General features: G+C 36.9%; 1 protein-coding gene and 1 pseudogene across 6 annotated transcripts in view; one reads left to right on the forward strand and one right to left on the reverse strand.

Annotated features, from left to right (window-relative positions):
* Positions 1 to 22,602, forward strand: part of FARS2 (phenylalanyl-tRNA synthetase 2, mitochondrial) — a 611,740-nt gene that overhangs the window by 134,620 nt on the left and 454,518 nt on the right. For 5 of the 6 annotated variants that reach the window (XM_077143769.1, XM_077143770.1, XM_077143768.1 and 2 more), the window contains exon 2: positions 14,486 to 15,118. In XM_077143769.1, coding sequence (XP_076999884.1) covers positions 14,507 to 15,118 — 612 coding nt within the window. In that variant the 5' untranslated portion in view covers positions 14,486 to 14,506. Of the gene's footprint in view, positions 1 to 9,327; positions 9,605 to 14,485; positions 15,119 to 22,602 lie in introns of those variants that run through there. The other variant, XM_077143771.1, reaches the window with a different exon arrangement.
* Positions 19,618 to 21,448, reverse strand: LOC143668691 (zinc finger protein 382-like; annotated as a pseudogene).

Raw genomic sequence — 22,602 nt, forward strand, 5'->3', positions numbered from 1 at the left:
GAAGCCCAGGACCATGGGTCGCAGGCAAGCAACCCCAGAATGCCAGTCTTCAGGAAGAAAGCATCGCCTTGATGATGCCTTGACTTGAACTTTCTCTTAGCCTCAAAACCATGAACTAATAAATTTCCCATTATGTAAGCTGACCCATTGCATGGTATTTACCTGAGCAGCCAAGAGACCTAAAACAGACAGTGCAGATGTTGACTGTTAATAGAGTGGATTGTGATAAGGGAGAATTGACATTGCACCTGGTTTATTGGTTATGGAGTAACTTCAAATAGACCATAAACACATTCAACATGAAAGGTGAGTGTAACTATTCGGTGATGAGCTGCAGAGATGTAGGAAACTTTTACGGTGTAAAATATCTGGAAGCCCGTGATGATAAAGCTTTTGCTAATCAGAAGCTAGCTGAAAATCCCACTGATGAATTTGTTAAGATAATAGTTAATGAAAACTTTAGTCCTGAACATATTTACAGGGTTGATGAAATATCATTGTACTTGTGTTAAGCTTTTAGAAAAGCATTAAGGCTGCCTGATGAAAAAGCAACAGCTGGTTGTAGGGATGCTGACCATAGGTGACTCTGTTTGGGTGTGTTAGTGCTGCAAACTCAAGATAAAGTGGGTGGGGTTGGGAAAAAAAAAGCCACTTCAAGATGATTGGAAGGTGTATGAAATTTGCTAATGCATTATAACAGATATATAAAGATGTATATGTGTTTATGAAAGAATGGGTAGCTAGAGGAAATATTTTCTCACCAGTTCAATTCTGCTTTGTACCAACAATGCAAGCTCACCAGAGAAAAGCTGGCGTGAAGAAAAACCAAACTTTCATGGTTTCTAGAGGACTTCTCCACACAGCTTCCTTTTCACCTTTTTGTGAAAATTAATGCTTTTGGCATTTGCTTTCCCACAATGTGACATCTGTAACAGAGACTTGCCACAAAGAGATTCTGTGTTCTTTAAAGAAAAAGTATATGCACATTAAAAAGAAAGCAAAGCTTTATACTTGCTTCAGTTATTGATTCCTAGGGTTTTAGGAGCTTCTGAAACAATCCAGTCTTAGAAATGCTATTTATGCCATTGCTAATGCTCGAAATGAGACTGATAAATCGCCATTAACAAACACTTGTCACTGACTTTGGACTACAGTGATGCTTGACAGTGAACCTGCAAAGAAGACATTGAAGGATTTCATGTCACTAGTGGTGAGATTGTATCACACTTCTCACGCCAGGAGAACTGTAAATAAGTTGACTAAATGCTGAATGTCATACGTTGTACCTATTGCTCACTCCTTAAGTGATGAGGAAATTGCGGGAATATGAGGAGAGTAATGATGATGATGATGACATGAATAGAGGTAAAAAAAAAAACCTGATAAGCTGTATGGTGAAAAGTGTGTAATCAGTTAATTATTGGCTTTGAATAATGTGCAGTGATAACAGTGACCAAGAGATTATTCAATTAAGAAAAGATGGCTTGGACAGAAACCTTTGTTAGAGAGATGGGAGACACTGAAATAAACCTTTTTAAGAACATGTGCCATTGCTCATGCCTGTCACTTGAGAATGATGTTCCAGGCCCGGTAATAGATGGCTAGATTGAAGCTGATGATTACATTGATGCTGGCCACTTCTCAGAGATCCTCAGGCAACCAAATCGAGTGAACTGCCTGTATATCAAAGGTATTGCTGTATTAATCTGAACTGCTTTTTTCCCCCTTAAGCTATTTATTTTGTAATAGTTTCAAACTTACAGGACAGTTATAAAAATAATACAAAACCCACATAGAGAAAGAACTTTGATATACTCTCACATCCCTGTGCTCAGATCCACCAATTTTAACATTTTGCCATATTTACTATATTATTATATCTATCCATTTATATGTCCGTCCGTCCGTCCGTCCGTCCATCCATCCATCCATCCATCCATCCATCCCTGTCTGTTTATCCATCTATCTTTCTATCTAGTTTTAAAGGAGGTTGTATATATCATGTTTCCTTTTTTTTTTGGTTTTGTTTCCGTGATACATTTTTTAATTAATTAAAAAAAATATATAACAACAAACGCAAACATTCTTAACTTATGATCATTCCGTTCTGCATATATAATCAGTAATTCACAATATCACATAGTTGCATATTCATCATCATGATCATATCTTAGAACATTTGCATCAATTCAGAAAAAGAAACAAAAAGACAACAGAAAAAAATTCATACATACCATACTCCTTATCCCTCCCTTTCATTGATCACTAGCATTTCAATCTAAATTTATTTTAACATTTGTTCCCCCTATTATTTACTTTTATTCCATATGTTTTACTCGTCTGTTGATAAGGTAGATAAAAGGAGCAACAGACACAAGGTTTTCACAATCACACAATCACATTGTGAAAGCTGTATCGTTATCCAATTATCATCAAGAAATGTGGCTACTGGAACACAGCTCTACATTTTCTGGCAGTTCCCTCCAGTCTCTCCATTACGTCTTGACTAACAAGGTGTATATCGTGTTTCTTGAGCACATACTACTTCCATGCACATTTTCTAAGAACAAGGATATTCACTTATGTAATGACCTTACATAGAGTTATCAAGTCCAAGAGCTTAACATTAATGTAAAGCCTTCAGTCTTTTCTCCAATTTTTTCATATGTCCCAATAATGTCCTTTTGCGTCTTTTTTCCTTTATTATTAGATCCAGTCTAAGATTGTATTTTGCATTTACTTGTCATTGGCTGTTTAGTTGCTGTGTTTTTGAAAAATTGTGGAAACATATATATACATGACATAACTTTAACATCTCAACCACTTCCAGTCATACTATTCAGTAGGATTAGTCACATTCATAATATTGTGATCTCGTAAACATAGTCCATTAACAGAGCTCCCCCATCACCCCGAACAGAAATACTATACCCATTATATAGTAACTTCCTATTCCTCCTCCTCACTTCCTGCCCCTAGTAACCTATAATCAACTTTCTGGTTCTATGTACTTGCGTATTCTAATTATTTCGTAAAAGCGAACTCATATAACATCTGTCCCTTTTTTACCAAATGTGATATCTTTAAGGTTTGTTCATGCTGTGACATATATCAGATCTTCATTATTTTTCAAGGCTGAGTAATATTCCATTATATGTATACTGCCCATTAATGGATATTTGGGTTGCTTCCACTCTTTAGCTATTGTGAATAATGCCGATCTGAACATTGGTCCACAGAGTCCCTGTTTTCAAATTCCTTGAGTATGTACCTAGAAGTGGGATTGCTGGGTCATATGGTAATTCTGTGTTTAACTTGTTGAAGAACTGCCAAACTGTTTTCTACAGCAGCTTCACCATTTACATTCCCACCAACAGTGCATGAGGGCTTCTGTTTCTGTGCATCCTCACCAGCACTTAATTTCCTTTTTTTTAAATAGCCATTCTGGTAGTGTAAGGTCAGGGTTTCTCAGTTTGGTTTTGATTTGCATTTCCCTAATGGCTAATGATGTTGAACATCTATTCATAGCTTATTAGCCATTTGAATATCTTCTTTTGACAATTATCTTTTCATGTCCTTTGCCCATTTTTAAATTTGTTTGATTGTTTTTGTTATTAAGTTGTCAAAGTTCTTTACGTATTCTAGATATTAAACCCTTATCAAATATATCTTTTCCAAATATTTACTCCCCTTCTTTTGGCTCCCCTGATAATGTCACTTCCATGATAATGTCTTCTGATGCACACAAGTTTTTGACTTTTAGGAAGTCCAGTTTACCTATATTTTCTTTTGTGGCTTATGCTTAGATTTATAAAATCTAAGAATCCATTGACTAATACAAGATCCCAAAGATATTCCCTAGGCCTTCTTCTAAGTGTTTTATAATATTAGGTTTTTTATTTAGGTAACTGATCCATTATGAGTCACTTTTTGTACTTGAGAGAGGGATCCACTTTATTTTTTTTGCTTGGGGACTTCCAGTTTCCCCAACGGCATTTGTTGAAGAGACTGTTCTTTCATTGTTGAGTGGACTTGGCTCCTTTGTTAAAAAACAGTTGGCTATAGCTGTGTGGGCTTATTTATGCGCTCTCATTTCTATTCATTTGGTCTATATATCTGTCCTTGTACCAGTACCATACTGTTTTTACTACTGTAGCTTTGTAAGAAAATTTAAAATCAGAAAGTATGAGTACTCTAACTTTCTTCCTCTTTTTAAAGCTTGTTTTGGCTATCTGGGGTTCCTCGCCTTTCCATACATATTTGATGATTAGCTTTCCCATTACAGTGAAAAAGGCCATTGGAATTTTGATTGGGATTGTGTTAAATCTGTAAATTGCTTAGGGTAGTATTCACATCTTAACAATATTAAGTCTCTAATCCATGAGCCTGGATTGCCCTTCCATTTTTTTAGGTCTTTTTTCCATCAATGTTTTGAAGTTTTCCGTATACAAGTCCTTTATAGTCTTTGTAGATTTATTCCTAGATCATTGATTCTTTCAGTCACTTTTCTAAACAGAATTTTTTCTTGATTTTTCTCTTCCAATAGTTCCTTACTAGCATATAGACACACCACTGACTTTGCCTGTTGATCCTGTACCCCACCACTTCGCTAAATTCACTAGCTCTAGTAACTTTCTTGTAGTTTCTTTTGGATTTTCTCGTATTGGATCTTATCTGTAAATAGGGATGATTTTACTTCTTTCCTTCATATTTGGATGTCTTTTAATTCTTTTTCTTGTCTAATTTCAGAACTACATTTTAATAGATATATACTTTCCTTAGAAATAAATGTTTTCTCCTGACTAAAACATAATGTAACATTTTAGCTTTAAAATACAAATTCAAGAATTATTTAAGGAGTGTAATTTAGAAACATCTATTTGATATAGAATCTGGTATTGTCAGTTTCCTAGAAAATCTAAATGTCTTGGGAAAATAGCACTGAACATTTGGTGTTTTGCTATTGACATTTGGTTTATAGCTAAGGAAAGAAAATTGGAAAAGTAAAGAACTCTTCTGTAGGCTATTCCACCTGTAATGTTTTAAAAATTGTTTGCTGGCCATTAAGAACAATTTATTAAGTAAGCTACCTTTGGCAATGCTGTAGTTATAGTAACTTTTATTCTTGACATAAAAGTAACTTTAATATAGGCTTTTAAAATGGCTGGAGCTCAACTTGACAATTTTAAATAATTTTTTCATCTTGTAAAAGCAATAACTATTTTCAGTTCTTTAAAGATAAAAGGTTTGAATCATACTGTAATAGATGTATATTTAAAATTGTATATAAAATTAATTTAGAAAATTTACATATATAAAAGTATAAAATGGAAAATAACCACCAGGGATAATCAGTATTAAGTCTTTTGCATAGTTCTTCCCAGGGTTTCTAAATTCAGTGTGCATGTGTCGATATATGCATTATTTACATCATTAAGATCAAATCATACATACACTTGTCAATCTTATTTATCATTTTATAAGTATATAGCATATCATTAATAGTCTCTGCATACATTATATTTAATGACTGAGTAATATTTTATTGTATATTTGTACTGTAATTTGCTTAATCATTCCCTTGTGGGGGACAATTGTGTTGTTTTTTTGTATTCGTGCTAGTCTTCAGGAACATAAACATATTCCCATCTTGCCCTTTAAGGAGTAAAAGTTAATGGGAGTTTACCACTTTCCCACCATTATTTAGTAGATTAAAATGCCTACGGTAAACTGCATGTTGACTGAGCCAAGCTTCATTTTTTCCCATTAGAAACTGTTTAAGTGCTGCAGCTGGAGGTTAATGGAAGGGGCTTGATCTGTTTTGTATGCTTGTGGCCATATGTGGTCCATATTTGCTTACTGTGGCCTTTCCAGTAGTTGTGCTTTAGAGAAATTATCAATCAAGTAGAGTTCCTGCACTGCTTAGCTCCTCCTGTACACACGAGAATGAGGAGGGTTGAAAGGCAAAACTGTCACAACCATTATAAAATCCATTCATTTTAAATAAAAGACAATGACTCCTAGTCATTGTTCTAGAACAAAGTTTACTGTCCTCTCAGTGTGACCTTTTTATTTCTTTATTTTTTATTAAAGAAGTAGGTTTTCAGAAAAATCATACAGAAAATACAGTTCCCATAACCCTCCTTGTGCACACAGCTTTCCCTATGATTAATACTTTGCATTAGTGTGGTAACTTTGTTTATATTACCATGTATAATAATATAATCATATTTAAATAATATATAATTATATTAAAACAATGTTATTATAATTATTAATTATAGTCCATAGTTTACATTAGGATTCACTGTGTTGTACATGGTTTGTAAAACTCTTTTAATGTATATACAACCTAAAATTTCTCCTTTTAACCATATTCAAATATGTAATTTGGTGCTGTTGTTTATATTTACAGTGTTGTTCTACTCATTACTACCATTCAGTACCAAAATTTTTCTGTCATCCCAAAGAGAAGCTCTGTACCAATTAAGCTTTACCTCCTCATTCCCCACTCCCATTCCTGTTGCTGGTAATCAGTATTCTAGTTTCTACTCTACAGTTTTGCTTGTTCTAGTTATTTCATATCAGTAAGAACATACAGTACTTTTCTTTCTGCCTTTGTCTTATTTGATTCAACATGATGTCTTCAGAGTTCATCCATGTTTTCTCATGTATCAAAACTTCATTCCTTTTTATGGCTGCAAATTATTCCATTCTATTTATATGCCACATTTTGTTTATACGTTCATTTGTTGATGGACATTTGAGTTGCTTCCACCTTTTGGCAATTGTGACACCATTATGAACATTGGTATACAATGTTTGTTTGAGTCCCTGCTTTAAATTCTTTTGGATATATTCCTAGAAGTGGGTTTCCTAGGTCATATGGTAATTCTATACTTAAATTTCTGAGGAACTGCTAAACTGCTTTTCACAGGGGCTACACCATTTCACATTCCTACCAATAATGAATGCGTATTCCTATTTGTCTATATTCTCTCCAGCACTTTCCATATTTTAAATATTAGCCTTTTTAGTGGTTGTGAAATAATATCTTGTGGTTTTGATTTGCATTTCCTTATTGGCTAATGATGTTGAGCTTCTTTTCATGCACTTATTGGCCCTTTATCTTCTTTGGGGAAATGCCTATACAAGTCTTTTGTGCATTTTTAAATTGGATTTCTTGTCTTTTTGTTGTTGAGTTATAGGATTTCTTTATATGTTCTGGATATATAGTGTAATATTTCCAAATTTTTTCTCCCATTCTGTAGGTTTTCTTTTTACTGACATGATGAAGTCCTTTGATACATAAAAGTTTTAATTTAATTTAATTTAATTCAAACTTTTAATCAATGAAAAGAATCCAAGTGTAATATGTGACCATATAACAAGGTGCCTCAGATGGCTTTTTAAATGTAGATTCTTAAAGCATTCTTTGTAGAGAAGTGTTTTGACTACCATGTCCACTTTTGGTTACTAGGAACTGAAAGGGGAGGCAAATACTGGAGGTTTCAGGCAGCTGAGTTACAATAGTAATGATAGAAGTAAAAATTTTATAGTTTAATCAATTAATCCTAACAACAAACTGATGGGCTCCTGAATTGATTTGGAGATTAAGATAACAGACTATACTGTTAGTGATGCAGTAGGTAGGACTGAGTGGTAGTAACTTAACTTCGGGTGGGAAGAACATTTACCTGGGAATCAGGCTATGTTTTTTTTAATCACCTCTGACTGTAATTGGCTGCATAATCTTGGGAATAACACGTAACCCTGACTTGGTTCCCTTATCTATAAAATGTAAGCTTATGTTTTATACATTCTTTAATTTTCTAGTTCTCTAATTTTTTTTAATTCTCACGAAGACTGGGTTGCCCATCTAATATATGAAAGCTGAAATGCACATACTCTTTGGAAAGCTAGTTTGCATATTAAGACACAGTCTCCAGGGTCAATTTTGATTGTTTTGGCTGTAGAATTCCCACTTTTCTTATGAGAGTATAGATCTGCCCTGTCCAGTATAGTAGCCACAGCTCATCTGTGGTAATTTAATCAAAGTTATGTAAAATTAGAGAAAATTAAAAGTTAGTTTTCTCAGTCACACTGGCCTCCTTTCAAATACTGATATGTGTTTCAGTGTGGTGGCTGGTGGTTAGCGTACTTGGCAGTGCAGCTATAGAACATTTCCATCAATGCAGAAAGTACAGTACTTCGATGGCGTGGACCATTATTTTTTGGTCAGAATAAGCTGTACTTTATTAAATAAGGAAAGGCATGGAAAAAGTGAAGTGTGCTGCTTTGGATACTCTAGGATTTCTTTTTTCCCCACATTTAATTCCAATGGCAGCTTTTCTGGAGGACTTTTCTGTAATCTAGTTGGAATATAGAACTAAGTATACTATTTTTGAGACTTGAAGAAAATAGACTTAAGCTTTACTTAAAGATTCACAGTGTTATAGGGCGAAGTTCAATATGTCATTTTGCTTTAGAACTACATAGTCTGATTAATAGGAAAAGTCGTGTCAGGGTGATGTCAAAATAAAGAGAGTGATGTACTATTTCAGGAAGGAGAGCGGAGGGTCCGCTTTTGTCCCCCCAGCCTCAGGTGGGGAAGCCCACTCCCAGATGAAGATTAGCATGGAAGGTGTTTATTAGGGAGTGTTGATCTTGGCATGAAAACCTGTGGGGAAAGGGAAGAAGTATGATTGGGCAGAGGGAGAAGCCGAGCTGTGATGAAGTCCCAACAGGTCTCAGCCAGTCAGCATTGTTCTTAGTGGAGGGGTGGGTAGCCCTTATTGTATTCCTGCATTGATGGATGTGTCCAGTTTGGATTAATTATTTGTAACTCTTTATCATTTCTTATAAATGTGAAGGTATATAATGGCTATAAGTAAAATGTCATTTAGAATGCTGTTGTATATATATATATATGTATAGATATATGTATATATGTATTTTTTTTTTTTTTATTTTTATTTTTTTTTTTTTTAAGGAAAGACAGAGAGAAGGAAGGAAGGAAGGAAGAAAGGGAAACATCTTTAAACATTTTCTTGTTTTATTGTATTCTGTTTCTCCGTTTTTGTTACATGGGCTGGGGCCGGGAATCGAACCGAGGTCCTCCGGCATAGCAGGCAAGCACTTTGCCCGCTGAGCCACCGCGGCCCACCCTGTATATATGTATTTTTGTTTTTAATGTGGTGTGACCTTTATTTAATTGGTCAAAGTGGCTTCTGGACCACCTGTGCCAGCTGGGAAGGCACATGGCTGGCATCTGCTGGTCCTTGCCCCTGCTTTGTTGCCTTTAGCTTCTGATTCCAGTGGGTTTCTCTCTGTCCTGCAGTAATTTTCTTGGTACCTCCAGAGCAAACTCTGGATTCCATGTTTTAGCTTAGCATCTCTTCGGGCCTTTGCTGTCTCTAACCGACTACGATCTGATTTCCCTAGCTGTCTTCAAAATGTCTTTCTCTTAAAGGACTCTGGTAAGGGGATTAAGACCCACCTTGAATGGGCAGAGTCACATCTCCATGGAAACAACCTAATCAGAAGGTCCCATCCAACAACAGATTTGCCCCACAAGATTTGATTAGAACATGGCTTTTCTGTGGTACGTAACAGTTTCAAACCAGCACAGCTTTTTTGTGTGGGACTCTGAGGCATTCCCTATAAGCCCAGGAGAATAATTTTAACTGGCTTTCTTACTTTTGTGGGAAGACTTGTCAAGGAAAAATAGTCAACACAGGCTTACGTGAATAGCCTTTTAAAGAGAATCTTGGCCCATTGTACGTTCTAAGGAAAAAATGTTATGATTATGTTTTAGTAATTTTGATTATAATTTGCTTTTTAGTTTTAAGTCATGATGTAGTAGAGTTATATTTATTAAGTTATAATGTGAAGTGCCTAGAGTTCCTTATAGAATTAATGCATTATATTTTCATACTTCTTTTATAGGACTAAGACATACTTCCAGTAATTATAGAGACTCTTTTTGCACTTCTATTTTTGTGCCCTTTTTGACCAGGTGTTATTTTTTTTATTAGAGGCCTGAGGTCAGAATGGAAAGAACTTGTGATTTTAAAGTTAGGAGGCAACGATTTGAGACCCAAGTTTGCTAATTTTTATCTCTGGGAACTGTTATATCATTTATGGACCAGTATTTCTTTATCTGTGAGTTGAGAATAACAATTGTATGTTCTTCGGAAGAGACAGAAATCAGCAATAAAATAGATGTGAAGTTTTTGTAAAATTAAAGCACTCTTGTTATTATTATTCCTTGTCAAAGATAACGCTTACTCAGGAATACTTGTTACTCAGGAATACAATCACCAGCTGTCCTATTTGTTCCCCTAGGAAATCTGATTTGTGAGTTTAAAGACGGCCTAACACCCAATTAAGAAGGCTCTAAGGGCCCAAGAGACCTCAGTGTAGTAGTTCTGGTTTGAATAGACTGAAATAAGGGTAGGCCATGATGGACACATCTTCTGGTGCCAAGGAGCGTTCAGATCAGTGTACTTAGCTCACAGACGCCAGAAGCATTGGTTGGTCATTTTCCTTGGACTTGTCCCAGAATGTGTATTTTGAATAGTTTTTTTTTTTTTAATTCTAGTGACTGCTCTCTGATATCAGGCTTTTCTGTATGATAGGCCACCACCTTACTAGACAAGCATACCTCATGTTATTGCCTTTTACTTTATTGTGTTCACAGATACTAGGTTGTTTTTAGAAATTGAAGGTTTGTGGCGACCCTGTGTTGAGCAAGTCCACAGGGGCCATTTTTCCAGCAGCATGTGCTCACTTAGCATCTCTGTGTCATATTTTTTAAAACTTTTTTTCAAGGCAGTTTTATTCACACACTGCATGATCTGTCCAAACATGTACAATCAATACTTAATGAGAGTTGTGTTTTTAATCACAAAAATAAATTTTAGAACATTTTCAGTGCTCCAAAAAGAAGCACCCCATACCCCTTGTACCTCCCTTTTATTGACACTTAGCATCGATATAGGACCTTTGTTACAATTGATGAAAGAATATTAAAACATTACTATTAACTATAGTCCGTAGTTTGCACTAGGTGTGTTTGTTCCCATTTACTGCCCTATTATTAACACCTTTAATAGTGTTATACATTTGTTTTAATTCATGGAAACATATTCTTATATTTGTATTATTAAACTTCATTATTTGTTATACAGTGTCATATTTTAATGAAGGTATGCCCATTGGTTTTTTAGACATAGTGCTACTGCACACATAATAAACTACAATATAGTGTAAACATAACATTTACATGCACTGGGAGATCAAAAAATTCATGTGATTTGCATTATTGCGATGGTTTGGAAACCAAGCCCACAGTATCTGGGAGTTGTGCCTGGACTCCTTTTGTGGCTGACCCTTAAAGTTCCAGAGATTGCATTCAATCATCCCTGTTCCTCTAGTGTTTTCTTATGCATTTTGAATTTACATTCCTCTGAATCTGCTTCCTTTTTCCTTTTAAATTCTGACACTTTTTCCTAATTTTTTATTTTCCACAAATAATTCTTAAATGGATTCCTCTTAATTTTATATGTAGGGCCCTCCCCAACCCTACTACCTAATATTCATAAATTTTCATTCTGAACTATAGCGTCCTTTTTTGGAAAAAAAAAAACGATTTACTTGGTGAGTGATAAAGAATGACCTTTTTAAAATTTATTGTTTAAAAACTGTATGAAACAGAATGATCTTCTTAAAATTTATTGTTTAAAAATTATTTACGTATACAAATTTTAAAGCTTTCTTAAGGAAATCAGGGCCATCTGTTAAAAATTCTCCACATTTCCCTGTCTTCTGCCTCAAAAGATTTTACTATCTTTAAAACTTTATTTAGCAGAAACCAGCCATGGATAGAAACTCTTCCTCGGGCCCTAAGTTAAATAGGTAGTTCATTTCCACCATCTGTGCGAATGTGTTTTATTGGATTTATGTACTTATTCATTCATGTACTTAAAAATGCATAGATGTCTAATCTAAGTTACTCAGATGAAACAGAACTTTAGGGAGGTGATTGAAGAGTTGTAATTTGAACTTAGTAGTCTTGGGTCTGTTTTGATTGAGCAGTACTTGAATTGTGGAAAGAGTTCTAGGTTCAAGGAACTCTATTTGCTATTTGCATGAGTTTTCACAAGTTAGATGATCTTTTTGGGCACTAGTTTCCTGATCTATGAAATGGTAGGGGTTGTTGAAAGGATGAGATGAGAAAGGCCCTATAGCAATAGACATAGACCTGTTGTTGGTGTTATCTTCCTGGATCACCTGTGTTCTCCAAACGAAATATTTCTTAAGGAGCACCTTGTCATAGGCAGAAAGAAGGAATTGATTTCTCAAATGGTAATGGGAAAGCTGCCCTAGCTATTAATCTCTGTAAGCCGGATGATAGAAAGAACAAAGAATTGTATGGATTGGGGAGAAACGAGAAGGGGAACATAAGCAGGGTTTGAGCTGATAGATAAAAGACTTAAAAATAAGGACAAGACAATTCAGCTTTCTTAAGCAAGCTGGGGTTGGGGTGAGAAGACTGACTGGACTAGAGGAGTGGGAACAGAGCCCAGAAGTGGGCTGCGGGTCTGAGGGACTGGAAACTGAGAAGGATAGAGCAGTCAGCACACCATACAGAATTGTATCAAAAAGTAATTTTCCCAGCACAGTTCTGTACTTTGTATATGCCTTTGAAAAGAAGAAATGCTTTCTTGTGTCTCAGCAAGGGTGCCAAACTGGGTAACCAGTATCCTGATGGTCTGACTTTGTGCTAAGATGTATAAGGCTGCGTATGCATATTTAAAATTCCTATCTACTGCACTGACAAGCCAGTGAACAGTATGGATGGGAGGACATATTTCAGTTGAAGTTCAGCCAAAAAAACTTCAGAATAACTCTGACGAAACAGCCCCATAAAGAAATAAATTCAGAGAGTTCCTAGGTATTTTTGAAAACTTCTCAGATGATGACAGCCTCAGACTAAGTTGCAGTGCACTGACTTTTAATAAGCAGTCCCACATGCAAGGAGATAGACATTCTCAGTTCCATTTCTAAATTGGGTGAACTGAGCTGCCCAAGTACATACGAGGTATGTCTTTGGTGGTCACATGAAACAAGACAGTTCCTCATTCTGCTCAATCTGCTTGTTCCATACCATGCAGTTATGGGTTTTCTTTGCATAAGTGCAATGCCCTGGAAATACAGCAACCACATATTTGTAGTCTTCATAAGAGTCCTGTAGATAAAAATCCCAAATTTTTAAGGATGGATTTGAGTAATTTGAGTTCATAGTAAAGTATTTATGAACATAGTGACTTGCTGTCTAACGAGTTCCATTACTGAGATTCCTGAGTAATTAAACATGGCTTCTTTTCAATATAGGGAAAGTCCACTATATTAGTGGTCCTGAGTCCTTCTTTGTTTTCTTAACTCTCTTATGGCCTTATGGTTTGATAAGTTGTACCTATGCTCTGGGCCTTTGTCACATGATCAGTGATAGGAAGGACCTGTGCTAGATGGCTTTTGGAAGTAACTTTCATCTCTAAAACTTGGTGGTCTTCATGTTAAATTTTGGGCATCTTTAAAAAAAATCCGGGTCAGTACTCTGTCATCTGGCTGCTCTGTACCCCTACCCTGGTAGGTTTAGTCTGGCACCTGGTTTATTTTTGGGTGTAGAAATTTGCTCTATTACCAAATAAAAATATAATTGATGGGATGTCATAATGACATTAAGTTTAAATGACATGACCAGATGTGAGGATAGAAAAGATTTCCATTATAAAAATAGTCTCAGTGGTCCATTGGGGTAGTCTATCACTTTCATAATACTTTCAGTTTTATTTTTTTTAAATATTAAGTAAAAATAAGAACCACCTATATTAAAATATTGTATTCAAAATGTTGGCAATATCATTTTGTGATACAATAAAATCATCCCGACGTCATGTAGAACTTGGTAGATGAGGATGAAAGGCAGAAGCCTGCAGGAGGGTATTTAAAAAATCATCTCTTCTGCTGTGTTTCAGAGGCCTATGTGTTCTTCTTTAATTGAGACCCTTGCTAGGGTCTTACAAAACTCGGTCTTAAGTGATCCCTGTAGAATGTTTTTTTTTTTGGTTCTAGAATGTAGTGAAAAACAAAAGGGAGATGCCACATCTAAAGTCTTATCCTATGTGAGGGGTTCAGAGCATGACAGATAACCTGTTAAAGTGGACTTTCTACAAAGCCACAGATCTTAATGGCAAGGGAAGGACTATTAGAGATGAACATGTATCTGCAAGTGATTTTGAGAATCTTTCCATGTAATGCAGTAAATATTAAGCCTTCTTCTGCCGATTTCTTCAGTTGGATCTTGCGGCCCAGGGTGGTGTTAGGGACAGTGGAGAGATGGTGGGAGGCTTGCAGGACACGCTTATCACGTTCCACAAAGTGCAAGTTGACTCGTGCTTTGCCTGTGTCCTCTCTCCAGAATCTGCGAGAAGTTTCTACAATGGTTTGTCTTGGTCTCCGGAGAGTTGCCCGTGCAAATGTTTACCTGGTGAGAAAGATCAGTAGTGTCTGCAGAGGTCACCAGCACAGGGTCTTGAGCTCAGGACCTGCTGCTTCAGGGTCCTTCGCCCAAGGAGCCCCAGGCAGTGAGGTGTTGCTGCTTGGCAAAGCCTACCCCCAGGATGCCCACACCAATCTCACCAGAAAGGTGCTCTCCAAGGTGGGCAGGAACCTGCACAACCAGCCGCACCACCCACTGTGGCTGCTCAAGGAGCGGGTGAAGGAGCACTTCTACAGGCAGTATGTGGGCCGCTCCAGAACTCCACTGTTCTCTGTCTATGACGATCTACCTCCAGTGGTCACGACCTGGCAGAACTTTGACAGCTTGCTCATCCCCGCCGATCACCCCAGCAGGAAAAAGGGTGACAATTACTACCTGAACCAAACCCACATGCTGAGGGCACACACATCAGCACACCAGTGGGACTTGATACACTCCGGGCTGGATGCCTTCCTGGTGGTGGGGGATGTCTACCGACGTGACCAAATCGACGCCCAGCACTACCCAGTCTTCCACCAGCTGGAGGCTGTCCGGCTCTTCTCCAAGCACGAGGTGAGTCCTGGGACATTCCCTATTATTGAAGGGCAGACGTCATGGGATTTGTTGTTGAGGTTGCTCAAATTTATCTTTGTGAGGCCAGCATGGTCACCCTTGATCTTATTTTGCTTTGGTATCATCTGTACGTAATGAAGACTTGTGCACAGGCCACATCTCAATCAGTTTAGATGAATTTGTTGGGTGATAACCACAGAAATTGGTAGGCCTTTGCTGTCTGACGAAATTGGTAGGCCTTTGCTGTCACTTTTTACCCTTATCCTTTCTCTCAGTTCCAACCTCCTTTCCCTGGATTTTGTTTTATGTCCATTGATAGTCAGTGGCTTAGTTCACCGTTAATGCAAGATAACTGAAGGTACAACACCGATACCTATGGTTAACGTGATTTCCAGTTCTTAGGTAGTAGAAGTTTATTATGCTGCTGTGCTGGTAGAGGTTAATGAATTTCTTATATGGCAGAAGGGGACTGGCGACCGGCTTAGATTGTTAACTGTATCCTTACCCAGTAAGTTAAGTAAGGTTCTTTCCTTACCCTCCATTGCTTTGCATGATGGTATGGGGCTGACTTACTTGCTGCTAGCCTTGGAGTATATGTTGGGGCAAATAGAGCCCTTTTGACCAGGAAATCTTCAGGCCATTCTCAAAAGCATACAACTCCTTGTACCTGTTAGCTGCTGTCCTAATATAGTGTGTGCTTTTTTTTTTTTCCAAATTATTAAGATCCCTAAGAGTGTAAGTTCATTTCCTAAAAGGTAGTAATACAGTTTGTCCTTCATTCATATACTACTTATTATTTATTCATTTATTCATTCATGTATCACATAAACCAGAAAGTCCTTCTGATGATGGGACTGGAGAATATACATAGTTTTATTATTATTATTATTTTTGCATGGGAAGTTACCAGCATAGAGTTTTAATTAAGTAAGTAAGTAAGTAAGTAGGTAATTATTTTTGCATGGTCAGACACCGGAAATCGAATCCAGGTCTCCAGCATGGCAGGTGAGAACTCTGCCGCTGAGTCACCGTTGTACCGCCCTTTATTTGTTTTTCATTTTTAAAAAATTTACAAACAATAAAATTCACTATTCTGGGGACTTAGTATAGTTCTGACATGCATAGTTTTTTTTTTTGCATGGGCAGGCTGGGAATCAAACCTGGTTCTCTGGCATGGCAGGCAAGAATTCTGCCACTGAGCCACTGTTGTACCACCCATGCATAGGTTTTTGTATCCATGACAGTATTCAGAACAATTCTACACCTCAAAGAATATCCTCAAGCATCCCTTTTATTTTCAGATCCCCCGCTCCTACCCCTTACCCTTGGCAATCACTGCCTATTCTGTTCTTATTTTGCCTTTTCTAGAATGTCATATGAATGGAATCATACAGTACGCAACTTTTTGAGACTGGGTTCATCCCTTTAGCATAATGCATTTGAGTTTCATCCATGTTATTACATCAAGAGTTCATTAATTTTACTGCTGGAAAGTATTCTATTGTGTGGCTGCACCACAATGTTTCCATTTACCCACTGCAGAACAGTTGGATTGTTTCCAGTTTGGGGTGACTACAAATAATAAACATGTTTTCTTTCTCTTTATCTATGAGTGGGATTGCTGGGTCTTATGTTAAATGTATGTTTTACTGCCATTTGTTTTCCAGAGTGGCTGTACCATTTTGCACTTGTGCTAGCAATGTATGAGAGTTCCAGTTGCTCCACATCCTCATCAGCCCTTGGTATTGTCACACTCCTAGGGTTCTGAAAAGCCTAATTAGACACTGATGAATATCTCAAATGGTAGAGCATGCCAGATGAATGCTGGAGAGCAGTTTTGAGTTCTTTGTTTTTTGCTGTTATATATTACTTGTGAGACAGGATATGGCAAGTCTGGCTGTATTGCTAGACCAGAAATTGAGTATAGAGACTCAAGCATTACCTGGCAAGAAAGCTTCAGGTTTAAGATACATTGCACAATCTGATAGTGGGGAGAGAGGGAGTGAGGAGACATACTTGTTCACGTACACACAGTATTAGAAAATACATTGGAGATGTAGGAATCATACTTTGTAGGACAGAGTTGTTGTACAGTTGGGATGAAAAAGCTCTAGCATTAACTTTGCAGTGCCTAGATGTCTTAGTTTGACTCTTGGTTGAGTTAAGGGCAGTGGGATATATGATATGCTGTTTAAAGTACAAAACTCCCCTGGTGATCCCAGGGCCAATTTGTTTACTGATGGTTTTAAACTCAAATAACCAGTTAGATTGTCTCACTTGGCTAAATAACCAGTGACCAGAAGGGCCCATAAAAACCCTCACACAGATCTTGGTGGTTCCATTGGGAAACAGAGTGCAGTCTGTGTGCAATTAAGGACATTAAAGAGATTGCATCTGAATGATTCTTAGATCCCCCAATGCTTGTCTGCCCGCTTTTTCTCTTGCTGCACAATATCTTTTGCTTTTAAATAAAGTTCCCAACCTCTTCAAAACAAATTTTTATGCACACAAATTCAAAAGAGAAAAATGATGGTGATGAAGATCATAATAAAGTAATTAGCAGAAAGCAAGTCAGTGCTGAGAGGTTGAATTATATAAGGCATGGTTTATTTATATAGGATTCTGGAATATAGCCCAATGTTGTTTCATAAATAAAGGCTAATAGATTGTTTTTCCTTTTCTTTCAAATAATCAAATTCAATTAAAAAAAATCATTTTGTGGGTTAGAAGTTTGATAAGGCCTCACTGGGCAGTTCTTGCTTGGGGTCTGTCATGCCAACAGGGGCTCACTCGCTGGCTGGCAACTGATGCTGACAGATGATTGGGAGCTTGGCTGGGGCTCTTGACAAGTTTACTCACATGTGGACTCTCTAATAATAAGACTGGAGTGTGGTTGGACTTCAGGGCAGCTGTCTTTCCCCATAGTCAGAGTCCCAAGTCTCATCTGTTCCCTTTTTAATCTTTCTTTAGTATGCATTCTTTGATGTTGTGTGGGAAATGAGCTAAGGCTAAAGTCATTCTTATAATCATTTCATTTGAAGAGTTTCTATGCAATGTGTATTTCTTAGTGTTATATAAGATTTGAGCTATGGTCACTGCTTTCCATAGTAATTATTTTCATCTGACCAGTAAGATGTAGACCACAGTAAAAGGTTTTCTCCCCTTCTTTATACTCATAGGGTTCTTCACCAATTAGAATTCTCTGATATTGAGCAAGGGAAATGCTGTTTACCTCCCTTTCTCTAGCATGATTTTTTAAATTTCAAATAAGGCGTTTAACTGTGGCTAATGGCAATCCCACATATATTACATTTGTCTGATTTTTTTTTTTTTTGGCATGGGCAGGCACCCGGAATTAAACCCAGGTCTCTGGCATGGCAGGCGAGAACTCTGTTTGCTGAGACACCGTGGCCCACCCTGTCTGATTTTATATAAGGTTTGGGCTGTGGCTAAAAGCTTTCTACAAGCGTTATATACATATTCCCAGTAATTTGTGGGCTAAGGCTAAAGGCCTTCCCACAGCAACATTCACGGTGTTTCCATCTACCATGATTTACCTAGTTTGAATCATCACCATATTGATAATATTCACAGTTGTTTCCCTTCAGAATGAATTACTCATGCTGTGAAAGTTCTGAGTTATTTGGCGGTACCTTCCAAAGCCAACTGAACATACCTGTGTCCCTCATTCCAGCCACAATTCCACTGCTAAGTGTACCCACAAGAGAAATGCATATAGATGAGTACCGAAAGACAAATATGTTCACAGGAACATAATTATTGTGGCCCTAAGCTGTAAACAATGAAAAAGTCCATCAACAGCAGAATGGATAAATTGTGATCTAATTATATAATGGAATTCTATACAGAAAAGAAATAAATGAAGTTCTGTTTCATGCAATCAAGTTGTCTTGAGACTTGATGAAAGAAGCCATTTATGAAAGAATACAAGATACAAAATCCAATTCATATAATGTTTTATAATATGCAGTAACTATTTTATAATTTTTTAAGTCAGATCTATGGTTAACTTTGAGAAGTAACCAGTAATTTTTATACAGTACTCCAATGAGAAGTCCAGTTCAGACCTCCTTGCTTTTCAAACACGGCTGTTCAGTGGGTTCATTGACCTGTACCGATTGCCCAACAGTTAACAACTGTTTCACAATATATGGAATAAAGTTGAAAATATACAATTTTAAACTTTCATAGTGATTTGGCAGAGGAAGTATATGTCTCCTGAATCTAATAAAAAATTGGGGCCTTTGTTTTCAATAGCTTTTGCCATTTTTTGCATGTTATATAAATGTATTATAACCTAGAAAATGGTAGGTAAATATGTGGTATAGTACCATAAACTCCTGAATATTAATACACTTGCAAACCATGTCATATACAGGGTTTACTGTGACAAAAAGTTTTTATGACAAAGTCATGGTCACTTACTGAATTAACACGATTTCTCCTTGTGAGTTTCCTGATGGACAATGAAATTTGACTTACAGCTGAAGAACTTCCCAATTCTTTACATTCCTGTGGTTTCTCTCCTTGTGAGTTCTCTGATGTTCATTGAGACTTGTCTTCTGGATAAATGCCTTCCCACTTTTGTTACATTGATGTGGTTTCTCTCCTGCGTGAGTTCTCTGATGATCAGTGAGGTATGACTTCTTTCTAAAGGTACTCCCACATTAGGTACATTCATATGCTTTCTCCCCTGTATGTACTTTGTGATGTCTAGTGAGGGTTGCTATATTAGTTAGGGTTCTCTAGAGAAACAGAATCAACAGGGAACACTCGTAAATATAAGATTTATAAAAGTGTCTCACGTGACTGCGGGAATGCAGAGTCCAAAATCCGCAGGGCAGGCTGTGAAGCCGACGACTCCGATGGAGGGTCTGGACAAACTCCACAGGACAGGCTCACCAGCTGAAGCAGGAATAGAGTCTGTCTCTTCTGAATCCTCCTTAAAAGGCCTCCCATGATTAGACTAAGCATCACTCATTGCAGAAGACACTCTCCTTTGGCTGATTACAAATGAAATCAGCTGTGGATGCAGCTGACGTGATCATGATCTAATTCTATGAAATGTCCTCATTGCAACAGACAGGCCAGCACTTGCCGAACCAGACAAACAGGTACCACAGCTTGGCCAAGCTGACGCATCGAATATGACCATGACAGTTGCCTTCTGGTGGAAGGACTTCCCACAGTCAGTACAAACGCAGGGTTTCTCCTCTGTGTGTTTTCTCATGAAGCGTGAGGGCTGTCTTCTGACAGAAGGCCTTTCTGCATTGATTGCAAACAAGGTTTCTCACCTGTGTGAATTTGCTGACGTGCAATGAAGTATGATTTTCTTCTAAAGCCATTTCCACAGTGAAGACATTGAAAAGGTTTCTTTTCTGTTTGAAATCTCTGATGCATAATAAAAATGGACTTCTTGCAGAAGAATTCCCCATGTTTACTGTATGCATAGGGCTTCTTTAGAGTATGTGGATGGACACCGAGATTTCTTTTAGATGAAGGCTGTTCCATCTTTATTATATTCTAAGGTTCTGTATCCTCTGTGAGCTCTGGTCTATATAGATAACATTCCTTTCATAAGAAAGGATTGTTCGCATTCATTATGCTTAAATGGTTGCTCCGGACGTAGGAGCTCCAGATGTTGAATGAGCTCCTGTTTATACGCCTGAGACCCTGATCTGTTTGTTTATGGAGATTCACTGCAGGATGACTTTTCTCATGTGCCGTATTGAATAAATTGATTTCTCCCATCCATCATTCTCACTCAACTTCTCTCTTACAGGGCTTACATTTCTAATGACCAACTCTGAAATATTTTTCAAAAGCTTTCCTTTGGATTTATGTACACTTAGTATTCTTTCTGAAATAATACCATTCTTGCCTAGAATAATTATTTTCCCGTAAATATTTCTTCTCTCCTTAGGTAGTTTTTTGTGGTTGATGAATACAACTGATTTAGAGTGCTTTATATTCTTTGCATTCTTTAAATGTCACTAAAACATCTTCAGCTTCCCCATCTTCTTCTAGGTAGCTCTGACTTAGAAAAAACCTCTCAAGACTGTCCAAAGCTCTTCTCCGTGTTCCAACCTGCGGATCATATCAGGCTTAGTCATGTGGAACCCTGCAGAGAGTGGTGGCCATACTTGTCCAGTATCACATCCCTGCAGAGAGCCTTCCGAACAGGGTTCAGTGGCTTGTAGTCCTCCTGGGTGACACAGTCACATTTTCAAAGGACCCTGACCCCTGAGACATGGCTTTGAGATTTGCAGCTGAGGAAATCTTCTTTTGTCAGCTCTTCTTTTGAAAAAATGAAGCGTCTGGGAGTCAAGATGTGCTGCCCATTCATATACCATCTTTTCTTTTTTTTTTTAATGTTGCCAAGCTAGTCTGTTAATTTTCTTAGTGGTAACAGGAGTTTTAAAAGGAAATATGCATTGAAGAAGGATTAAAGAGATAAGAAGAAAACGTAAGGAGCAAAAAAATATTTGAGAAGAATTTGTTTTAAAAAATATTGGCTACAGATTACAGTCTTTTTTTCCTCTCTATGGCATTGACTCAACATGTCATTTGTCATCAGTTTTCTGTAAACCTCAGGGATAGCAGAAGAGGAACATAGAGGTTTGGGGAGAGTTTTCATATATTCCCTGTTATATAGGATGTTTTTCACAAATATTGTATCAGGTTTACAGTGAGTTATGACTCCATGGAGAACTGTGTCTGGAAGAAAATACTTTTTCATGGTTTCTGACTCACTTTTTAAAAAAAGCACATTCCTCTAAGATAGAACAAGGAAAAATAAAATTTTAATACAAAATAGATAAAAGTAAGTTCTCTTTGATATGATCTCTAACTTTGGAGCCATTATTTTTGTAAACAATATATCTATATTTCTCATTGTTATTACTGCCATCAAAAGATGTTTGCTCATGATTAAAATGGTATTATGTAAAATAAATAGTTGCATGCAAAATTGCGTGTATAGTATAGTCACAATTATGTTTGAATGTGTGTAGAAGTCTTTAAGAAAATGTACACCAACGTGGGGCATAATTAATCAGTTTTTCTACTTACTTTTGTGTATTTTTCAAATATGACCATATAACTTTTTTTTTTTTTACAATCCTCTCATATTTTTCCTTCTAACTGCTCTAGAATAAAGGAGGCTAGAGGGCTTAAATACTTTTTTATCATCACAATCGACTTTTTTTTCCTTCTTTTTTTGTGAACAATAACATATATAGAGAAAAGCTATAAATTTCAAAGCACAGCACCACAATTAATTGTAGAACATATTTCAAACTTTGACATGGGTTACAATTTCACAATTTTAGGTTTTTACTTCTAGCTGCTCTGAAATACTGGAGACTAAAAATTCAGCATTCGTATTCATTTGTTAAGTCCTATCTTCTATTTATAATTCCGCCATCATCTTTGATCTTTCCATACCTCTCTTTGGGGTTGTT

The sequence above is a fragment of the Tamandua tetradactyla genome, chromosome 25 (genome assembly GCF_023851605.1).
Source record: "Tamandua tetradactyla isolate mTamTet1 chromosome 25, mTamTet1.pri, whole genome shotgun sequence".
Classification (NCBI taxonomy): domain Eukaryota; kingdom Metazoa; phylum Chordata; class Mammalia; order Pilosa; family Myrmecophagidae; genus Tamandua; species Tamandua tetradactyla.